This window comes from Oryctolagus cuniculus, chromosome 16, assembly GCF_964237555.1.
Source record: "Oryctolagus cuniculus chromosome 16, mOryCun1.1, whole genome shotgun sequence".
Taxonomy (NCBI): Eukaryota; Metazoa; Chordata; class Mammalia; order Lagomorpha; family Leporidae; genus Oryctolagus; species Oryctolagus cuniculus.
Window position 1 is genome coordinate 30,441,046 of NC_091447.1, and position 22,657 is coordinate 30,463,702.

The following is a 22,657-nucleotide window of genomic DNA, read 5'->3' on the forward strand; positions in this document are numbered from 1 at the left end:
GTGGGAGCAAACTGTTGAAATCTTTACTTAATATATGCTCAACTGATCTTCTGTATATAAAGAGAATTGAAAATGAATCTTGATATGAATGGAAGGGGAGAGGGAATGGATAAGGGGAGGGTTGCGGGTGGGAGGGACGTTATGGGGGGGAAGCCATTGTACTCCATAAGCTGTACTTTGGAAATTTATATTCATTAAATAAAAGTTAAAAAAAAAACAAAAAACAAACAAACAAACAAACAAAAGGCATAAAACTATGAAATGATCACAAGCAGCCATCAAGAAAACATGTAAAGATAGTGGCTGGCATAGGCAGTGTTATTTCTTTTTTTTGATAAGATGCTAAAGGCATAGACAAGAAAAATAAAAATATACAAATGGGATTATATAATACTGAGGAACTTCTGCATAGTAAGCAACAATCAACGAAGGAAGAGTCAGACAATAAAATGGGAGAAAGTATTTGTTATTCATCTGACAAAGGATTAATATCCTGAATATATAAAAATTAAAAAACTCAACCAGAGAACAACTTATAATCCAGTTTAAAATGGAGAAAGGACTTGAATAGAGATTTCTCAAAAGAAGAAATACAAATGTCCAGCAAACACATGAGAAAATACCTAACAACACTAAGTAACAAGGAAATGCAAATAAAATCACAATGAGATACTATCTCATTCTATTAGAATGTTTATTATCAAAAGGACAAAAAATAGCAAATAGTGGAAGGGTTTGGAGAAAGGGAACCCTTACACATTGTTTGTGGAAATGCAAATTAGTACAGCAATTAGGGAGAACAGTATGGAGATTCCTCTAAAAACTATACTTAAATCTTCCATATGATTCAGCTATTCTATTTGTGATTATATATCCAAAGGAAATGAAATCAGCAAATAAACTCTGCTCCCATTTTTATTGTAGCACTAATCACAAGAGCCAAGATATGGGATCAGCCTAGGTTTCTGTGGACTAATGAATGGATTTTAAAAAGTTATATATATACATGATATATTTTTCAGCCATAAAAGAATGAAATCCTGCCATTTGAAACAAAGATCATCATGTTTAATAAAATAGCCCACTATGAAAAGACAAATACCATATCTTTCTTGTATGTGGAAGTTAAAGTAACAAATCTACATATTTAAAAAAAAAAAGACATATTTATTTGAAAGGCAGAGTTAGAGGCAAAGGAGGGAGGGAGAGAGAGAGAGAGACAGGGATTATTTCTCCATCCTCTGGTTTACTCCCCAAATGGCCACAACAGCCAGGGCTGGACCAGGCTGAAACCAGGAGCTTCTTCTGGGTCTCCCACATGGGTGCTGGAGGCCAACCACTTAAGCCATCTTTCATTGCTCTCCCTGGCCATTAGCAGTGAGATGGATGGAAAGTGAAACAACTGTAAACAAACCAGCACCCATATAGGTTCGGCTTAACCTATTATGCCATAACCTGTCCCCTAAATCTATGCTTTTTATTTGAATATATAATAGGGATCACAAGTGGCTGCAAACGATTTGGGGTGATTGGTCATGGGTACCAAAACACTGCTGGATGAACGTAATGATTTCCAGTGTTTCGTAGTACACTGTGGTGACTGTAGCTCATGGTAACGTGTTCTATTCTATATAAAGAAGAGTTTCATGGCTCCAAACACAAAAAGAACTAAAGAAATAGGAAGGCCAATTGCCTGCTAAATTACTCTGTACTTTTTTTATGTGTTGAAATATGTACAATATGTCTTACAAATACGTAAGTCAGGGCCGGTGTTGTGGCATAGCAGGTTAAGCCATGCCTGTAACCCTGGATTCCCATATGGGCACCAGTTCGTGTCCTAGCTGCTCCACTTCTGATCCAGCTTCCTGTTAGTGTGCTTGGGAAGGCAGAGGAAGATGGCCCAAGTGCTTGGGCCCCTTCCACCCATGGGGGGACCTGGAAGAAGCTCCTGGCTTCAGTCTGGCCCAGCCCTGGCCATTGCAGCCATTTAGGAAGTGAATCAGCAGATGGAAGGTGTCTCTCTCTTTCTCTCTCTCTCTCTCTCTCTCTCTAACTCTGCCTTTTTAATACATAAAATAAATCTTAATAAAAAGTGTTACAAGTTAATCCGAGCTTAAAAAATCAAAGAATTGAGGTAAAAAGTAAAAGTAAAAAAATTACACATCTCAATTTTAAAAGAAAGATAAAAAGACATATTATCTGCTTACTCCACTGTCTCTAATTATTTAAGAACATATTGTGTAGAAAGTCAGCAGAGACTTCAAGTTAGTAGGTAGTGACTGGACTCTCTGCATGGACTCTTACCCCATCTTTTGTGTGGTCTCCAAATTGACACACAGACAATGGACAGAGCTAGTGAATGCTAGTGGGAAAAAAGATAACTTTATAATTTATCACTAATATGTAGAGATAAATTCTCAAAAGGAAATAAGGTCTGAGGGAATTACAGGAAATATTAAATCTGTGATTCTGTTTACGGTAGAAATGCCGACCAACAAATTCCAGCTGTTTCTCTGTGGGTTATAGAAGTGTCACAGGCCTGTTTATAGTTACTGACTTGTAGAATCCAGCCTACTTCTTATGGAGTCCCATTCGTTTGGTTTGGGTTTACTTAGATTTTTCTGAAGAGACATTTCCTGTAGGTAATGTATTTATAGAAAGCAGCCCTGTACCAAATTTCTGTTTCCCAAACTTTTATTCAAGTCTCTTCCCCCTCCTGCCAACAGTTTGCAGGCCCACAAATGTTAGTGTAGTTTTATTCAACACTTATATAGCACTCACTTGTATCCCATATTATTTTTTCATGACAAACTTATGAACTAGGTATTATTTCTTAAAAAAAGTCAAGAATTATAATTTGTCCACATTGAGATGAATAAGTTCTACATGAAAAGTAAAGATAAGCTAATCTAGGATGCAAAATTTTAAATGAATATAGTTGATAGAAGTGTTTGTTACTGAATGTAAAACCATGATTTATTTATCCATTGTTGGCTATTTGGGATATTTCCACTTATGAGTAAAGCTTCATAAACATTTATATACAAAAAACTTTTGTAGCTAGATTTTGCAAAAATTTCTACAATCAATGAAAAAAAAAAAGACAAATAGTTCAGTATCCCCCGGCACAGTGGAGTGACTATATTCTTACTAATACAGTATATGAAGAATTAAGAAGGCAGATCCATTCAAACATGAAGAGAATGAGAGGTAATGGAAATGGAATTATGCTAATTACTTGATTCACTCAGTTTATGCTGCATACATGTGTTGAAATGTTATATATTAATATAAAAATTACATGTTAATTCAAAAAGGAAAAAACCTGCAACTGAAAAACAGAAGATACGAAGAAGAAAGTAAAATAGGCAGACAAAACATTCCTCAACATCTGTTGGTCCTGAGCTTATTTATGAAAAGATGCTTAATTTCTCCAGTTGTGAGAAATTCAACTTGATATAACTGTTTGATACCATTCTACTCTATCAGATTGACAAGACTTAACTCTGATGATAATAAATGTTGGTGAGAATATGAATCATTGTAGAAGTAGCAACTGGCACTAACCACTTTGGAGAGTAATTTTACAAAAATGTAGTACAGTTGAAGATGTGTCTACTTTATGATGCAGGACTTCCACTTCTCTATATTCTAGGGAATGTATCTTTTAACAGGGACTGGAGACATGTATAGGGATCCATTGAAGCATGCCATGTAATAGCAAGAAACTGGAGATGACAAATTGTTAATAGGAGTAAAAGATAAATTGTAGACTATTCATGCAAGACTGGCTCAATGATAAAATGAATGAGTCAAACTACATGTATGAGTATAGATAGATATTAAAATTAAAATGTTGAGTAAGAAAAATATTATAGTGTGAAATGTAAAAAACACATAATACCTTTTGCCTATTAATTCATCTAGATAGATATATACATTTGTAATATAAATACAGCAACATGAACAGAAAAATGCATACAAATTTTAGGACCATTGTTACTTCTAGTAGGAAAAGGGAAGTAAAATCTAGGAGAGCTGCTACAAATCTGTAACATTTTGTTTATGATTTTGTTTCTTAAAAATAGTTAAGATGTTAACATTTTAACAGTATGAGTTTGGCAGGACATGAGTATTATTTTCTTTTCTATTCCTAAACTTTTTAGCATGTTTGTGATATTTCATGATCATAAAATTAAATTTAGTAATTTATAAACTTACTGTAGATATTGATACTACTTCTGAATTTTCTTTTAAAATATTTGGGAGACATTGCTATGATATTGAGATAGACTTTCCAAACATCTTTTGTGCTATGTGAACTGTGTGCAATTCCAGAGTTTTGTATTTAGTTCTTACTGGATTACAGGGTAATATCTTTTGCAATTCTTAATTGTTTTTGTAGGTTTTCATAAAGTATTTATTTACTTTTTTGATCTTTCCACACAATAATTTTGAGCTTAAAGCCACAGTTTTCTGGACTTCATATTCTGTAGAGCCTGAAAATGATTTTTTAAAAAAATTAACAGACATAAAAATTGGACATGTTTATAGAGTACTATGTGATGTTTCAGTGTATGTACACATTGTTTGATGTCCAATCGTGGAAATATATTTGTCTTGTAACATTAAAATATATTTTTATTGTGAAAAAAGGCCACAATATTTTCCCAATTCTGTGTTCAGGGGATCTCTGCAAATCATCAAAGAGAATGTCTTTGAACACCTCACAAACTGTAGAAGGAAGTAAAGGAAAAGGAAATATTTCATTTGCTCTAAGTTGCTGTCATTGCTTTTGAAGCCAACAGATTTTGTGTAGTTACATTCAAGACCTCTAAGGAAAAGAAGGCCTCATCTAGTTATGGATAAAGCATGAACTGGGGTTCTCTTTCCTGTCACTTCTAGGAATTTAGGTATGTACTTCGTATCAATTGTTATGGTGAGACAAAAAGTACTTTAAACCTCTTCGGCCTGCCCACAAACTCTGTTGATATCAGTATCTCTCTAAACCATTTCAGAACTGGCCTGGTTGCTGGCCTGGTAAAATCTGACTCATCTGTTACTTCCTGCCCAGCTTGAAATCTCTGAATTGTCACTCCCTACTATGGAAACTCCGAGTATAAATGAAAACCAAGTGTGATTGCTGACACTGATCATCACCAAACACCTAGAGCTTTCAGTACAACACAGATGTTTTTCTAGAAAAAGAAACAAACAAATGACAGTAGCAGAAAAACAACAAAGAAACATACATATATAGTGTAGAAGTCTCAGAAGCTTAGACTTTTGTAACCATAAAATACTTGAGAGATGGTCAGCAATAATCAGATCTGCTAGATAAATTAAAATTCCTATCTTAGATTTGAAATTAGAGACATAATACTTCATTATTATGTTTATTTTGATTATGTGACACTGCTACTAAAATATGCCATCTACTTTTTATGTGCTTTGCTAAGCAGTTCAAAACTACTATAATTTCAGTAGAACACATGATGAAGCTGGAGTTCAGGGAACTTAAACAACTTACCCATGATCTCAAAGCTAAGTGAGGGCCAGCACTGTGGCTCACTTGGCTAATCCTCTGCCTGCGGCGCCAGCACCCCAGGTTCTAGTCCCGACTGGGGCGCTGGATTCTGTCCCAGTTGCTCCTCTTCCAGTGCCGCTCTCTGCTGTGGCCTGGGAGTGCAGTGGAGGATGGCCCAGGTCCTTGGGTCCTGCACCCGCATGGGATACCAGGAGGAAGCACCTGGCTCCTGGCTTCGGATCGGCGCAGCATGCCAGCTGTGGCAGTCACTTGGGGGGTGAACCAACAGAAAAAGGAAGACCTTTCTCTCTGTCTCTCTCTCTCTCACTAACTCTGCCTGTCACACACACACACACACACACACACACAAGCGCTAAATGAGGTTAAGATGAAAGGTCAGCCTTATTTCCTAGTACAATTGATTGGTTGATTAATTGATTGATTTGATTGATTTTCTTTTATCTGTGGCAGCAATGGTTGCAAAAGACTCGCATGTGAGTCCAATAAACGATCAGTTTTTTCATTTTAAAAATAGAAATAATTTGTCCTTTGTGAGAATTCTTGAAAAAAACCCTTTGGAAAACGGTTATCTATATTGTGAGATAATATGGAACTGTAGGGTTGATTAGTGGTCACCTGTAAAGTCAGGATTGATTAAAGCTCAGACAACTCACTTAGCGTAGGATTTCACCCTGACTGCCTATACTAGGGGATAAAAATAGCTCAGTTGCCAGTGGCTTAAGGATGGCACCATGTGCTAGACTTGATTGGGTTGTTAAGAGGTAGCATGCCTATCCTACTGAATGAGCTTAGGGAAAAATCAGTTCAAGACCTCGTCACCTGATATATTTGAGCCTTCTGATAACATACACATTCCAACTTCTCTGTGTCTTAGTTTTCTAAATTATGAGGATCATAAAACTCACAACATAGGGTTATAAGACATAGAAAGAATAGATGTAAAGTTTTTCTTGTGGTGCCTGGCATATAAAAGGCTCTCAGTTAAAGTATCACTAAGATGCTGAACCTTACTGCCTTGCTCATCCTTTGTGAGACTGTTCCTTCCAGAGGTCTGTCTGGTCTGTTTTACTGCACCTTGCCACCACAGTCAAGCAATGGAGAGTAATGGTTAATACGTGGACCTTAGATACGTGATAGGATTTCTGCGTTGCTACATAATGTTATACAAATTAAAAGGTTACTTAAATCCTATAAAACCTTGATTTGCATAACTCTTGTTTTGTCTTAGAAAATGTTTATTTTATACTTGTATTTTTCTTATATTCACATAGCAGATAGATATTGATATAGTGGAGCACAAACATAGCAGAATTCCAAATTTACTCAAAATAATCCTTTTACATGTATTAAGTTTAATTTTTGATTTTTTAAAGAGATTTAGACAATCAAAATTTTTTGCCTTGCTGCGTTTTAAGGAGTATTGTAAAATACAGTTTATATTTATTTTTTAAAGGTTTTATTTATTTATTTGAGAGGTAGAGTTACAGACAGTGAGAGGGAGAGACAGAGAGAAAAGTCCTCCATCCGTTGGTTCACTCCCCAAATGCCTGTAATGGCTGGAACTATGCCAATCCAAAGCCAGGAGCCAGGTGCTTCTTCCTGGTCTCCCATGCAGGTGCAGAGGCCCAAGGACTTGGGCCATCCTCCACTGCTTTCCCAGGCCATAGCAGAGAGCTGGATTGGAAGAGGAGCAGCCGGGACTAGAACCGGTGCCCATATGGGATGCCAACGCCGCAGGCGGAGGATTAACCTACTGTGCCATGGCACCGGCCCCTATATTTATTTATTTTTAGTTTTTTTATTTTTTTAATAGATTCAATATAGTTCATAGTTACAATTCTTTTCAACTTTTTTATTAATATAAAAAGAGTGGATTCATGTAGTTCATAGATAAAAGAATATGATACTTTCCGCCCTCCCCATCTCCTTTTTTCTTTAATATTTTTGATATAATTTTAAATTTATTTTATAATCACAGTCTTAATTCCCCAAGTAAACATAATGTGGGGCAAGAATTTGGTGCAGCAGTTAGAATGCTGCTTAGAATGTCCACATTCCATATCAGAGTGCTCTGGTTCCAATCCTAGCTCCCTTTCAGATTCCAGCTTCTTGCAGATGCACACTTCAGGAAGCTGTGGTGAAGGTTCAAGTACCTGGGTACCAGCCACCCACTTATTTTTTTTAAGATTTATTTTATTTATTTCAAAGACAGAGTTACAGAGAGAGGTAGAGAAAGAGAGAGAGGTCTTCCATCCACTGGTTCACTCCCCAGATGGATTCAATGGCCAGAGCTGAGCCAATCCAAAGCCAGGATCCAGGAGCTTCTTCCAGGTCTCCCATGTGGGTGCAGGGCCCAAGGACTTTGTGCTATCTTCTACTGCTTTCCCAGGCCATAGCAGAGAGCTGGATTAAAAAGTAGCAGCCAGGACTCAAACTGGCGCCCATATGGGATGCCAGCGCTTCAGGCCAGGGCGTTAACCCACTGCACCACAGTGCTGGCCCCTCCACTTATAATCCTAGATTGATTCTGGTTGATAGCCTTGGCCTGGCCCAGTTCTGGCTTTGCACGCATTTGGAGAGTGAACAACGAAGGGAATCTGTATCTCTTTCTTTCTGCCTTGCAAATAAAGATAAATTTAAAAAATTTAAAATAAATAAGACATTAATCTGTTTAAATAAGTAAAAAATATTGGAATCCCCAGCACGTTTGTAACTGTACCCTTTGGGGCAAGTCAGATTGAGCATGTCCCAAATTGTACATCTCCTCCCTCTCTTATTCAAACTCTTATATTTAAGATCACTTTGCAGTTAAATTTAAACACCTAAGAATAATTGTGTGTTAATTACAGAGTTCAACCAATAGTATTAAGTAGAACAAAAAAATACTAAAAGGGATAAAGTATTAACTTGTACATCAACAGTCAGGACAAGGGCCAATCAAGTCACTGTTTCTCATGCCATTCGCTAGTCCAAGTGATCAATTTCAGTTCAAAATTGATCATAGTGATAGGTCTAAGAGTCAAAGGGATCACATAAACAAGACTAGTGTCTGCTAATACTAACTGATAGAATTAAAAAGGGAGAGAACAATCCAACATGAGAAGTGGGATATACAGCAGACTCATAGAATGGCAGATGTCCTAAACAGCACTCTGGCCTCGGAATCAGCCCATAAGGCATTCGGATCTGGCTGAAAAGCCCATAAGAGTATTTTAGGCATGGAAAGCCAAGACACTCTGGCAAAAAAAAACAAAAAAACAAACAAACAAACAAACAAAAAAAAACACCACCACAACAAAAAAAACCACCTAAATGAAAGATCTCTTTGAGTGAGATCCCAGTGGAAAGAATGGGCCATCACCGAAGGAGATACCTTTTTCTGAAGGGAGAAGAGAACTTCCATTTGACTATGACCTTGTCTAAATAAGATTGGAGTTGGCGAACTCAAAAGGCTTCTATAGCCTTGGCAACTCATGACAAGAGCCTAGGGAGATTTCTGACGCCATAAACAAGAGCGTCAATTTGTTAAGTCAACAGCAGGAGTCACTGTGCACTTACTCCTCATGTAGGATCTCTGTCCTTAATGTGTTGTTCAATGTGAATTAATGCTATAACTAGTACGCAAACAGTATTTTACACTTTATGTTCTGTGTGGGTGCAAACTGATGAAATCTTTACTTAGTGTATACTAAATTGACCTTATGTATATAAAGAGAATTGAAAATGAATCTTGATGTGAATGGAAGGGGAGAGGGAGCGGGAGATGGGAGGGTTGCTGGTGGGAGGGACGTTATGGGGGGGAAGCCATTGTACTCCATAAGCTGTACTTTGGTAATTTATATTTATTAAATAAAAGTTAAAAAAAAGTGTAACAGCAAATGTAATTACATGGCTGTTTGCCCAAAAAATATATTTTAAATAGAAATGATTTTAAATCAAATAATTCCAATGGTAATAAGGACATTGCTATTAAAAGTTTTATAGCAGTAATACTTTTCATTTATTAATTATGAAAATAATATGTTATTACACAATGGAATATTTGGAGATAAAATATAAAAATGTATAAACCCAGCAATCATTATAACTTTACAGTAGTACTTCTGTATAGTCTTTTTTATGTATCTAGTTTCACAGTATCATAATAACAGTGTATTTATTTTATACTTTAGAAAATTCTACATTTAATATTACAAAGACTTTTGTAATAAAATAAATAGAATACTAAAAAAATAAATAAATAAGTAAAAATAATTATAATCGTGGTGCTTATGGTACTATGACAAATAAACAGAAAAATGTATAAAAACTGCTTAACATAGAATCTTGGACTTATTAAATGATTAATAAATTCTTTGAAAAATTAATGCTGTTAATTGATATTTTTATGAAAACCATATAGATAGGAACTGTTGGGGCTTGTGATTCAAACATAAATCTTTCCAAGATAATGTGTTTTTTTTTTTTTTTAGAAATTTTTTTCATCTTATTTGAAAGGCAATGAGACAGTGTGACAGATGAAGAGAGATCTCTCATCTGCTGGTTCACTCCCCAAATGCCCCAATCAGCTAGTGCTGAGTTAGGCCAAAGTCACCAGCCTAGAGTTCAGTCTGGCTCTCCTACATGTGTGGGAGGGACCCAAGTACTTGAATCATCACCTGCTGCCTTCCAGGGTGCATATTAGGAGGAGGCTGAATTGGAAGTGGAGCGGCTTGGACTTGACCCAGGAACTCTGGTACAGGATGCAGGTGTCCCAGGGGGAACTTAACTATGTGTCACACACCTGCCTCAGTTCATGTCTTTTCTGCTGTAGCACACTTCCTGTATTTGTTGAATATTTTTAGTAACTCAGTTGCCAGTAAGATTTTATTACTAGAAATATACTCAGTATACATAAAATGCTGATTTTATAGTACCATAGAGAACAATGGATTTTTAAGGTCTTTGGAATTCCTGATATTTTATGTTTCTGTGGACAACACAGGCTGTCCCTAAATTGACTCATTATATTTAAGAATTTGTTTGTAAGTTAGTTTTGGGGAACTTGAAATTTAATTTCCCCAAGACATACTCCTATATGGAATTTAAAGAAGTGTCTAGATGAGGAAGAATGAATAGGAGATCCTGTGATATTCTATTGAACTTAAGGGCTTTAAATTGTTTTCCTTCTAACCTCAGTGTATGATTAAAACTAGCTTCAAAGGATTTAGAAGAGAAAATAATCCATCACACTCATTCAAGCTAATATGTTTGGGAGCCTGTTATTCTTTCCAAATATTCATAAATTCTTTAACTTAGCAAATTTTTATATACAATTTTTTTATTTATATAAGCTGAGTAAATTTCATGCATTTCATTTATAGATTTAGGAGCATAGTGACACTTCCTACCCTGCTCTCCCTCCCACGCTTCTGCCCTCCCTCAAGTGCCAACCATTTCTTAAGTTCTGAGGACACAACTGTGAACAATATTTCTCTCTTTAGTGTGAGAGAATATGGTGAGCCTGGGAAGGGAGACAAAGAGATGTGAGACATGCCTGAAGAGGCAAATTTACTGTAAGGGGGGATATTGGAGATAACCAGTTTATAACCCACTACTTCCACAGTCCAAGTGTGAGTAGTCAAGGGCCAGGATTGTGATGTTTCCAGTGGCCATAAAGGGCTAAAGCTTAGCCCTTGAAAAGTTGATTCTACAGGATAATTATATAAACGTTATTAAGAAATTATGAAAAGTAAGGAGTTCTAGATTTAGCTGAGGTTGTGAGTTCAGGCAAGGGATGAATATTAGACTTTTTTGGGGGGAAAATGGAGATCATAAGGTCATCCACGGACATGTTGCATATATAGGGATGATAGTATACTTGAGTGGAATTATACTATGTAACCTAGGATAGGGAACTGGTGGAAGAAAGATCAGTGCTGAAAACTTCAATTTGGGTGTCATCTGCCTAGTGAAGAGAAAATTACTTATTGAGCAAAAGAGACAAAGATTAGTGGGACTGACAAAAAATTAAAGTATCATAAATATCCAAAGAGCTATAAAGAAAACCAAAAAAATTGTATTGTTATAACTTCCCAAGGTAGAACGGTTAACAGCATCAAATGCTACACAGAGGTGAGGACTATGAAGAGAATACTGAATTTGACAAATGGTTTCTGGGGACCATGGGAGATTGGGTAAGAAAAAGCATTGGTTTAGAGGCTCAGGAGTCATGATGGATTAAAAACAGATCAATATGATAGTAACTAACGGTTTGTAATGTGAAGAAACGCTTTTTGTTTTCACATGGGGATTTTTTTTTTTTTATTAACAATACTGTGGCAAGCATTGCTTGGCAGATTAGTAATACATCAGAAGGACAGTTTGTTGCAACCTGTCGGGTTACTTTATATTCTAATCCCATTTACATCATTCCATTCTCTAACAGCTCTGAATATGTCAGTCCCCTGCTTAAAGACCTCTTTGAATTCCTTGTTCCTGGCAGAAATTCTATGTCCTTAACTTATCAGATAAGATGCATTGCAATCTGATTCTAACCTCTTTGTCCCATTTCATTTTTTGCTACGGGGCATAGGCTATTTCCAGTTATTTGCAAGTCAATCTTTGTACATGTTATTCTCTCTTCTTGGACAATCCTTCTTCTGATTTTTTATGTGGAAAGTTTCACTTATCCTTCAACACCTGGCTCAGATGTTTTCTAATTTTTGAACCCTTTCCTGCCTTTACAGTCTCAGTTCAAGTCTCCATTTGTGATGCTTCAATTCTAAGTTGTTTCTTCATATCTTTGTCTCATCTTGTACCATTAGTCCTCTGTTCCTATAGCTGTGTTCTCCATTAGACTGTATCATCTCTGAACACAGGGACTGTCTTTTTATTGTTTTAACATCCATGGATAACAGAAAAAAAAAACTTGTGAAAAGTCTCAGAAATAAGTATTAATGTAAAAGTATATATCAAGGTTATAAGTTGGAAATTAAGAAGCATGTTAGTGCAAAAGACAAAGTTTCAGTTTCTTTTTCTGCTAGCTGTCTGTAACCATATATAATGAATGCAGTATGTGAAATGTGCATTCTGAATACGTTCTGGTACACTCATTATGTATTGGAAAATGGCTCTGGCATTCTACAATCTCAGCTTCAAATATAATCCCTGATCTTAAAAGCTGTTTGAATTTGAGCAAGTTAATTTTTCTAAACCTGACTTTTCTAATTTTTGAATGAGGATAATACTTACCTTGTAGTGTGGTTGTAAGGATGAAATTGACAAATATATACTAAATAATTGAATTATCAACATTTAGTTATTGGCAATCTTAGAATTATTTCCAACCCCACCTTCATGGCTAGAATCTCTTATTAGTTTCTTATGTTGCATTTGGCTCTTCTGAAATTTAACTTTTTCTAAAGATAAGGGTTTATTTTCTAAAGGTAAATTTTGATGTTTGGAAACTTAGTTTTTTAAATTTTTACTTTATTTTTCAGTTGAAAGGTAAACAGAGAGCGAGAGAGAAAGAAAAGGAGAGAGAAGAAAGATCTTTGATCCCCTAGTTCACTTCCCAAATGTTGGCAACAACCAGGGCTAGGTCAGGCCAAAGCCAGATATCCCACATGGGTGGCAGGGACCCAAGTACTTGAGATGTCCCCTGTTGCATCCTAGGCTGTACATTAGCAGGAGAATGCAATCAGAAGCAGAGATAAGGCTTGAACCTGGGAACTTGGGACCCCAAGTAGTGCCCTAAGTTCTTCACCAGATTTCCGCTCCGTGATGTTAGAAAATTTAAATTCCAGCTTATCTTTAGGCAGGAGTACATCATCTACCTAAATGATGCTACCTGATAAATAATACCCATTTCTGGCATGAGGTGAATTGAACAAAGATTTAGAATTAAACATACGGGTTGATTTATGAAGTTCACAATTAAGTTTGAATTTCTTACGAGTTTCCAGATAACTTCCTGATAGAGGCTTAGCTTTGAGGTTTGCCAAGCTGGATCTAAGGACACTCTTTTTGTCTTATCTTCAGGATTCTATTTTCCTGAGTTAGATTAGCGCTTTCCATTTTTTTAGCAGGATTTTTGTGGTTAATAAAAACACATGCTTACAGCTCTTTTTTGCATAGATAAAGGAAAGGATTCCACATCAGATTGAGATCAAGAGATGAGTTTTCAGAAGAAAATGATAGATATGTCCTCTGGGAGCAGGGGAATGCAGCATGTTCCATCTCTGGCTGATTGAGTTTATGGCATTTAGGAACCTTCCACACCCACACCCTCACAAAGATACAAACAGTGGTCACAACTGCAGCTCCAGACACTACCGCTTCCTCCTGTCTCATCTCCAAAGTGCATCCATTGTTTTCCATAACATGAAATAAATCCCTCTCCTTTGCCCAGTGGTGAAAAGTTTATATAAATACTAAAACTTCAGCTGTTCCCTTGAGTTTTCTGTTGGCTAGCCTGCAGACATAGGTTTGTTTGGCTATTGACATACATTTTCTGTGCAGATCTTTCAGACCACTTGGATGAGTTTAGTAGAGATCAATTCACTTGTCATGAAATTTTATCAGAATAAATATTATAACACTCTGTTTATGAAAGCTTAAATAATTGACACTCTGATTGAAAAGACTCTATGTTCAAAATATCTCCTCTATTCTTTCAGCATATATCATTCTGATGATATATGTATATATATATTTAAGCAAGTCTTGTCCCAGGAGATTATTTTACCAGTCATCAAAAAGAATATATAAATGTTAAGAATTGATTAGAAGTAAACTATTTAATCTTGTGTCATAGTATTCTCATGAAATAATTTCCCCCAGTATTTATAAATGAAGTATTTTGTTGCATACTAAATAGGGAGAGTTAATACTACTGGGCTGAAATTAAAATGTATATTGAAGAATTTTTATCCATAACTTTAAAGACAAAAGAGAAGGCATTGTATTTTAAAGACAAGAATCAATGCTTAGTATATACTAACCACTCACTAAAATGGGTACATGAATAGGATTTGATTCCTAATGAAATATAATACTAGCTCCATTAAAATTTTTCATTTTATCTTATATAAAAATTTACATGATTTAGAGCAGCATTTAACATAGTGGTTAAGGTGTTATTTGAGACATGTGATGGCTCATATAATTAGGTTCCTTCTACCCATGTGAGAGACCTGCATTTATTTCCTGGCTCTCAGCTTTGGCTCTACCTGGGGGCCATTTCAGGCATTGGGGGAGTGAACCAGTGAATGGAAGCTCTGTCTCTGACTCTTGAAAAACATTATATGATTGGACATCCTTGTTCCTGAAGGAGTCCATCTTTTAGAGAATGCATTAATTCTAGTTTTCATTTCTCTCTTTTTCTTCCCTTTTTATCTATTAAACAGAAATTAGAGAAGTGCCCTCTACTGTTTGTAGGCTTTATTTTTTGAAAAATTGTGAAAGAAACATGTTTCTCTAATAGTTTCCTATGGAGTCTGCAGATCTGAGACTAATTCTAGCTTTTTAGTGTACCAGAGAACTGTATACAAGCCCATGAATACTAAATATTTCCATAGTTCCACTAGTCCTTGTGTATTAGAGAAGCATTTTATCTTCTGGCAATTATCTTTAGATGATACTTTAAAAATAACTTTGGTGGCCTAGATTATTAGTTAAAGTAGTTTGCTACTTTATCAATTAACAATTCTGAAGTTCTTCAAATGTAAAGTATGATTGTTGTTTCTAAAGATCCAAGATTTTGTTTCTGTGTTCTCTGTTTTAACAGATGAGATGTATAAAATATTCAGTCTCATTAATGAATTAGTTCATTAAGACCTAATAGAGAAAGTAAAGGAAATCAAATATATGTTCATGTCTGTACAGTCAAATTTTAAATGATAGTGGGAGCAAAACAGAGCAAAAGGAATTAAACAAATTTGAGTTTTGTTGACTGAACTGTCTTTAAAAATAAACAAGCGGCTAAGATCATGTTTAAGATAATGCATGTTACATCTAGCTTTCTTTTTAAAAAATCACATTAGTTTGTTTTTTTGTATTGAGGAATAATTGAGTCTATCAGTGTTTACCCTAACATGATGCATTATAGCTGAGGTCTAAAAACATTTTCTATATATAATGATTTCATGCTCAAATTTTAATTATGTAAATTATTAATACCATTTTCCATCCAGTCTCTCTTTCCTAAGGAATTCTCTGTCAGTGAATACATAGGGATAGAAATAGGAAGAATTGTATATCCTATGGTGCATTTGTTTAACCCTGTGATCTCAGAGGTCATTCTTATCAAGGCTGCTTGAATCATTTCATAGAGACAAAATTCTCTCTCCCCAAAGCAGGAGTAAGAAAAGTCCAACAAATATATTGGTAATTCTTGGTTACTTTGAAAGAGGGCTACACAAGAAAAAAGGTTGTGTTACATTCTTTAGCATGTAAAAGAATGCATCCATTTTGGTCTTTTCCTAGGTTTGAAGAAGAAATGACCAGCAAGTGGTTACAGCTCTTTGAAGGCAGTGGGGTCCCATATGGTCCAATCAACAACATGAAGGATGTATTTGCAGAACCCCAGGTTTGTTTTTTGATGTTTTTAATCCACTGAGTTGAACATCATAGGAATTTGCTTTTCTTTTCTATCCAAATTGATTTCTGTAAAGGTGCGTTAAGTATTGAGCTTTAGTCACAGAATGTGATTTTTCACTGTCATGTTCAAATTGCTTGTGGATTTGAAATGAATCTGCATTTAGAACCCGCTGTCTACAGTCTTACTTTTGTGTATGTTAAATCTAATATACTTCTTCATCAGCTACTACGTGAAGTTTACAAGGTCTGGATTTTATTTTTCCTGAAAAACAGAAATACAGACACTTAAGAAGTTGGAGTCAGGCTCTCAGAAATCATTCCTTGTTCAAAGAAATAAAAGAACTTTTACAGTTATTCACAGTTACAGCCCACCTCTGGTTATATGACTATCTTCAAACATACAAATGAAGTCATATTTAATTCTCCAAGATAGAGACTTTATAAGCTTTAATTAATATTTGTTGTTTGTGAGGCATACAGTATACTTATAAAAAGATTTGTGCAGTACCTTGCTTAAGAGGCTCCTTCTTGGGACCTAGGAAGGAGGACCACCTGAAAACCTATTTCATCTATGACATTGTCCAAATGATTATTTTGGATAATGTCAAATAAAATAAAATAAAATTTTATTACTTCAGTCAGGATAACTATAAGCAATTTACCACATCTCAGATTCATACTTTATAAGGTAGAGAAACCCCATTTTTCTGTGAAACTTTCACTATGATTAGTCATGTATCTTGTCAGTTTAAAACATTTCAAATTATAATCTTTTGGTCCACTTTGTGTTCTTTATTTACTGGCAAGGTTTTTTTCTTTGAAAAAAAATTACTGAAATGAAATGTTTCTTTTTGAGGGAGAGATTTATTGGAAAAACTGATCTATCTTGTTAACATTGCTACCTATATCTTATATAAATATCTGTTTGAAAGAAAATTGAATGCATTTTATCCAATGGTTACAATATATACTGGAAAAAAAGTTCACAACTCAGAATTTCTTCATGATATTTTTTGCCAAGATTGTGATTATAGTAAGGTTTAGTTGAAATAAAACAGTGGGCAGTAAATATCTGAGATGGGGGCCCCACTTGGTGTATTCTTGTGTGAGTTCATCCGAAGGGGACTTCACTGATTCTTTGCAATGGGGCAGCTGTGAACACATCCTGAATGTAGACCAAAGAGCTGGATTTCTCTCCTCATAGTTTTAAATGAAATCGAACACCATTTTAAGCTGTTGTCTGTGGTACTTCATGTTTTCTCAATTTGAGGGCACGTTTTCCTAGAGATATTTCATAAGGATTTTTCCATCAGCATTTCTGTTGCTCATCTGTGTTTTATTAGGGATAAGGGCAACAAAGCAAATAATATTTTTAAATGTCATTAGATATATTCTAACATTACCTACTTTTAGCTATTGATAAAGATCTTACATCCTACTGACTACTTTAAAATCATTCACTTTATGTGTAAGAGTGAATATAGGCTAGTTTAGATTTTCACACCTAATATTACCTTGGAGTTCATTTTAGTTATTTTAATTGTTGCAACTACTTTGGATCTGCAAAAAATTTTCATTACCTATAGCACATTTCTAGTGGGCACACATTTAGTCCACTTTCCAAATGGAAAAGACCGGTGTTACCTAAGCCAAGATACCGTAAAAATCTCTACATACTGCCCTCTTATCCTCTAAAATTGAGATTCTAGATGTTACAGTTCTAATATAAAAAAATACGTAACCATACAGTGATAGTTATTGACAGTTGTACCCTAGTATCAACAGTACTGTTCGTGTTAGTCACCTTCATATAGATTGCATTCTTTGAAATTTAAATAATACTATATATACACACACACACACAATTTATCTGGATTATTAGAAAGAATAGAGAGTAATGTAATACCCTTTCATTTTTATAATAAGCAAAGATGACTATGGAAATTCTAAGAAGGACTGTTCTATACAAGAGATAAGGGTACCATCTTTTCCTTATACTTGGAAATGTTTGTCCCTCTTAGAAAGAATTCTATAAATTTTGAATTTTGGAAGGATGATAGTATGCAAAAAAAAATCTAAAAAAATTTATGCAAAGTACATTATTAAAAACCCCTTAAGATGACATCTAAACATGACCACTTAGAAAATTTGTTTATTCAATGAACCTCAAAATATTTTTTGAAATACAGTATATATACCAAGAAATGCATGTAAGTGTACAGATAAGTGAGTTTTTTGTCCTCTGATCACACTCATACCAACATCCAAATTAAGAACAAAACATTACTCTCAGTACTGCAGATGTAGTATACATGTAGTACTCTCTGCCTTTCCGGGAAATACATTCAAAATTACATTGTGCCTGCTTAAATAGTAGGTACAAAATAAATATTTAATGACTTGTGAATCAGCAAATGAATGAACTGCTTAACTCAGGAAAGTGTAGTTTTTCCAAATGATCGGGTGGCTTCTCTGTATCCCTGACAGGCTGACGGCTCTATTCCTAGGGTTGTTTGGAAAACATCTGGTGATATCAGGAGCTTGAGGATTAAATTGGTGGGCAGTTTTATAAACGTTCTAGGATTTTGTTTTTTTAGCTGTAAAATGGTCCAAAAAAATCTTATCTGTTTTACCGAAAGTGTGAACGAAGGTGTTTATCAAGGGAGCAACACTGACATTGCTGTAAAGTAAATGCGCAAGGTATGGCAATAGCTCTGGTTACCGTTGTGCCCTTTTATGGTTATAGTCTTGATCCACATATCTTCTTTTACCTACTGCAGCTTAATAGATAGAGACAAATCCAGTGTAGCTGTGAGGATGGAGATCATTAACTTAAAATATTCCTCATTTATTATTGGTGAAAAATCCTTTAATTTTTATATTCCATAGAAGATTTTGTAATTATAATTTCCATTTGAGGTGTCCTCCCTTGCATTCCTTCTGATGAGCTGCAGAGTTACTTGGCCGTGGGTGCAAGGAACTGGTCACTTGTGTTCAGATATGGGAATGCACTGCTGGCGCAGTGGCTCTTCTCTCCATATGTGCTGTGCCAGCACAGCTGCTCATTCAAGTGAAAATTGCTTTGGGTGAAGTACAAGGCCTGGAACATGGGGCAGGAAGGAAGGCTTTGATGAAGTGAAAAGGGGTATGTCTAACTGGAAAAAAAAAAAAAAAAAAAAAGGACTGACAGCCTCAAGGATCAGGAGAACATTTTGTGTGCCTACTTGCCAAATAGATCATTTACCTTGCATTTGTGGTTTGAAAATCTTGGTTGGGAACAAAACTATACTTGATGGTAGAAACTGTAACTTAACAATTTCATTATAGTCTCATGTTCTAAGGAAACCTGATTTTTTTTTTTACTCAACTGAAACAACAGATGATGCATTTTTTTTGGATAGATGGGAGACTGTCTACCTTTTATCCTCTGATCATCTGCTACAGACCTTTGCAAAGTTAAAATGATCTTACAGGCATCCACTGTTAAGTTAATCAAGAATACTGTGGGGCTTTTAGTCTGCATTTACTGATAGTTCAGAGAAGTTTTGATCCAAAATCCTTAAAGTGTTAGTTTTATTATTTTTCTCTCTTTCTCAGTGACAAATTATCTGTGGAAAGTACTGTGCATTACAAAAGTATAGTATAGATTATGGGCATATAGATTTTAATAGCTAGTCATTTTTCCAAGTGCTTTCTTAAAATATCTTCTTTTAATCAGACCAAGATTGTGCAATACATTAAAGGAATTCTTAAAAAGTTTCAAAAACTTACTAGATGACCTCAGTATGGTCCTATTTAACATACCCTTGGGAACATGTGCGTGAAATACATTGTGGTTTGAGGGTTTCCAACTTAAACAAACTTAAAAGAAAATGCAACCTTTTAATAGAAACTATTCAAATTCCTGCAAAAATAGGTATGGATCACACCAGCAAGAGAGCTTAAAAGCATCGTTTTCTATACTATCAAAAGAAAATGCAACATCATGCTTTTAGATTTCACTTAAGACTGTATATTTAGTTATTCTAGTGCATCGCCACCTTTGAACTGCTCACTTAAAAAATACGAATGATTGGAGCCTCTGATTAATGTTTTTCTTTGTCCATGATGCCATGACCTGAGGGTACAGAAGAGAAGGCAAAGGGTGACACAAATCCCATGTTATTTAACCAAGTCTTCACATTTATACCACACAAGTTGAATATATCTGGTGTAAGGCATCACTCTGAAGCATCACTTCTGAGAACTATTGGGAGGGAAATATCAGAATTATTGAAATATCACAGCTGGCCGTGATTTTAACTGGTGCCAAACACCTGCAAGCTCTAAAAGGATACCAAAACAAAACCCCACCCTGTGGCGGCAAGCCATCCCTTAAGAACTCTTCCTTAACTTTGCATCACCATCAAAATTAATTTAACATTTTCTACAGAAACTTTATTCTTCCTGTCCCAGAAGGCCATTACAACTCCTTTAGCAAATCATTCATATGGGATAAATATGTCATAGAAAAGGGGTGAAGTATTGAAATATTTGATAGCTGACAATTATCTTTTGTTTTCATCTCATTACTTGTGGAAGCCTGTGAAGTTGGAGGTTTTATTAATCTCTAGGCAAGCTCATATTCTCTAAGTGATTTTGTTTTAGCATATTTTGGAAAAATATCTGAGCATCTGGGGGAAAAGAGCCTTCAATATTCATATAGTAAGCATCAGAATGATGCCAAAATGCAAAGCTGTCTTTCAAGAATTTTCTACCCCCCTACACACTACACGTACTGCTGATGCATTTTAGAAATTACCTCTTGAAAGACATTAGTTAACTTTTTTCTGAAATGCCCTCAAAGGGTTATGCAGGTCAAGCAAAATTATGCTCTTGTCTCTAATATGGTGGCCTCTGCAAGGGAAAAAATTATTAAACATCTGAAGTAAAATAGTATATCTGGAAATAATTTTTAGAAGGTGAGAGAGATAAAAATATATTTTGCATGTAAGTATGAGTATATATGACACATTTTAGATGAAGAACAAATTAAGATGTATTTGTGTGTGTTTGCTTTATGATAGTGGCTATATTTTCAAATTTTTGAAGTTATAATAGATTTAAGAGTTTATGACTAAATGAAACAAAGTGTTCAAGGCTTCAATTTTATATTAAAATATGAAGTATAAGGCAATAATATCCAATTTTATTTTGTTGACTTGAGAATTTTAATGCAAAAAACGTGTAAGAGGAAACCTATTGAAACATTAAGTAAAAAGTAAGCACTTCATATAACACTACTGGAATTGTATATTCAGTTCAAATATCTAAAATATTTGGATGCATTTGAATTAACACCAATTCCTTTGAATGGCCATGCTTATATGTTCTTAGATTTCCTAGTAGAATACATGGGACATTGCTCAACTGGTATTTTCATTAAAAGGTAAAAGGCATAATAGAGGAAAAGGAGACCATAATCACTTCTTCATTCAGTAAACAGTCACTGATGACCTTCTCTCTAAATATAGTCTTATGTTAGATATCTGATGGAAGAGGGTGAATCAAGAGGCAAAACTATCTAACACCCAAAGAGGTTGCAGTCTAGTTTAGGCAGAAAGTGTTCACATAGAATAGTTATGTGTAAATGACCAGAATATTTAAATTAAAAATTATTTGAGAGACAGAAAGATATAAAGAGAACTCCCATCTGCTGGTTCATTCCCCAAATACCTGCAATGACCAATAGCTGGGAACTCAATCCAGGTCTCCCAGGTAGGTGGCAGGAACCCAGTTATTTGAGCTATCACTGCTACCTCTCAGTGTCTTCAGTGGCAAAAAGTTGTGAGGAGCTGGAGCTAGGAATCAACCCCAGGCACCCGAACAACTAATCTAAATACTTGCTTCCACATGAATACTTTTAATAACAAGGCCTAATAGATATAAAGCATTGTGATTTCCATATTTAATGATTTAGCTAAAGTTTAAAAATCTTAAAAATCTTAGAGTTACAGAATCTCTCTTTCTGATATGTTTTATTCTGATATTTTTAAAAATAAATTTATTTCTTTAACAGATAGAGTTATACAGTGAGAGAGAGAGAGAGAGAGAGACAGACAGAGAGAAAGGTCTTCCTTCTGTTGGTTCACCCCCCAAATGGCCACTGTGGCCAGAACTATGTGGATCCAAAGCCAGGAGCCAGGTGCTTCCTCCTGGTTTCCCACGTGGGTGCAGGGGCGCAAGCACTTGGGCCATCCTCCACTGCCTTCCCGGGCCACAGCAGAGAGCTGGACTGGAAGAGGAGCAACTGAAACTAGAACCCGGCGCCCATACAGGTTGCAGGGGGAGGATTAGCCAAGTGAGCCACGGCTGTATCAATAAATTTCTTTTGGGCCAGTGCCATGGTTCACTTGGTTAATCCTCCCCCTGCAGCACCGGCATCCTGTATGTGCGCCGGGTTCTAGTCTCGGTTGCCCCTCTTCCAGTCCAGCTCTCTGCTGTGGCCAGGGAAGGCAGTGGAGGATGGCCCAAGTGCTTGTGCCCCTG

The 22,657-nt window shown here is 35.6% G+C and overlaps 1 protein-coding gene and 1 long non-coding RNA gene across 4 annotated transcripts in view; one reads left to right on the forward strand and one right to left on the reverse strand.

Moving 5' to 3' along the window:
• The window catches only part of SUGCT (succinyl-CoA:glutarate-CoA transferase), an 825,030-nt gene that overhangs the window by 392,230 nt on the left and 410,143 nt on the right, over window positions 1-22,657 (forward strand). For all 3 annotated transcript variants that reach the window (XM_017344447.3, XM_051853314.2, XM_008261668.4), the window contains exon 12: window positions 16,016-16,118. In XM_017344447.3, coding sequence (XP_017199936.2) covers window positions 16,016-16,118 — 103 coding nt within the window. The remainder of the gene's footprint in view (window positions 1-16,015; window positions 16,119-22,657) is intronic.
• LOC127492674 (uncharacterized) overlaps window positions 17,329-22,657 on the reverse strand; it is a 30,641-nt gene continuing 25,312 nt past the window's right edge. Inside the window, exon 3 of the long non-coding RNA XR_007922357.2 lies at window positions 17,329-17,458. This is a non-coding gene — a long non-coding RNA (uncharacterized lncRNA). The remainder of the gene's footprint in view (window positions 17,459-22,657) is intronic.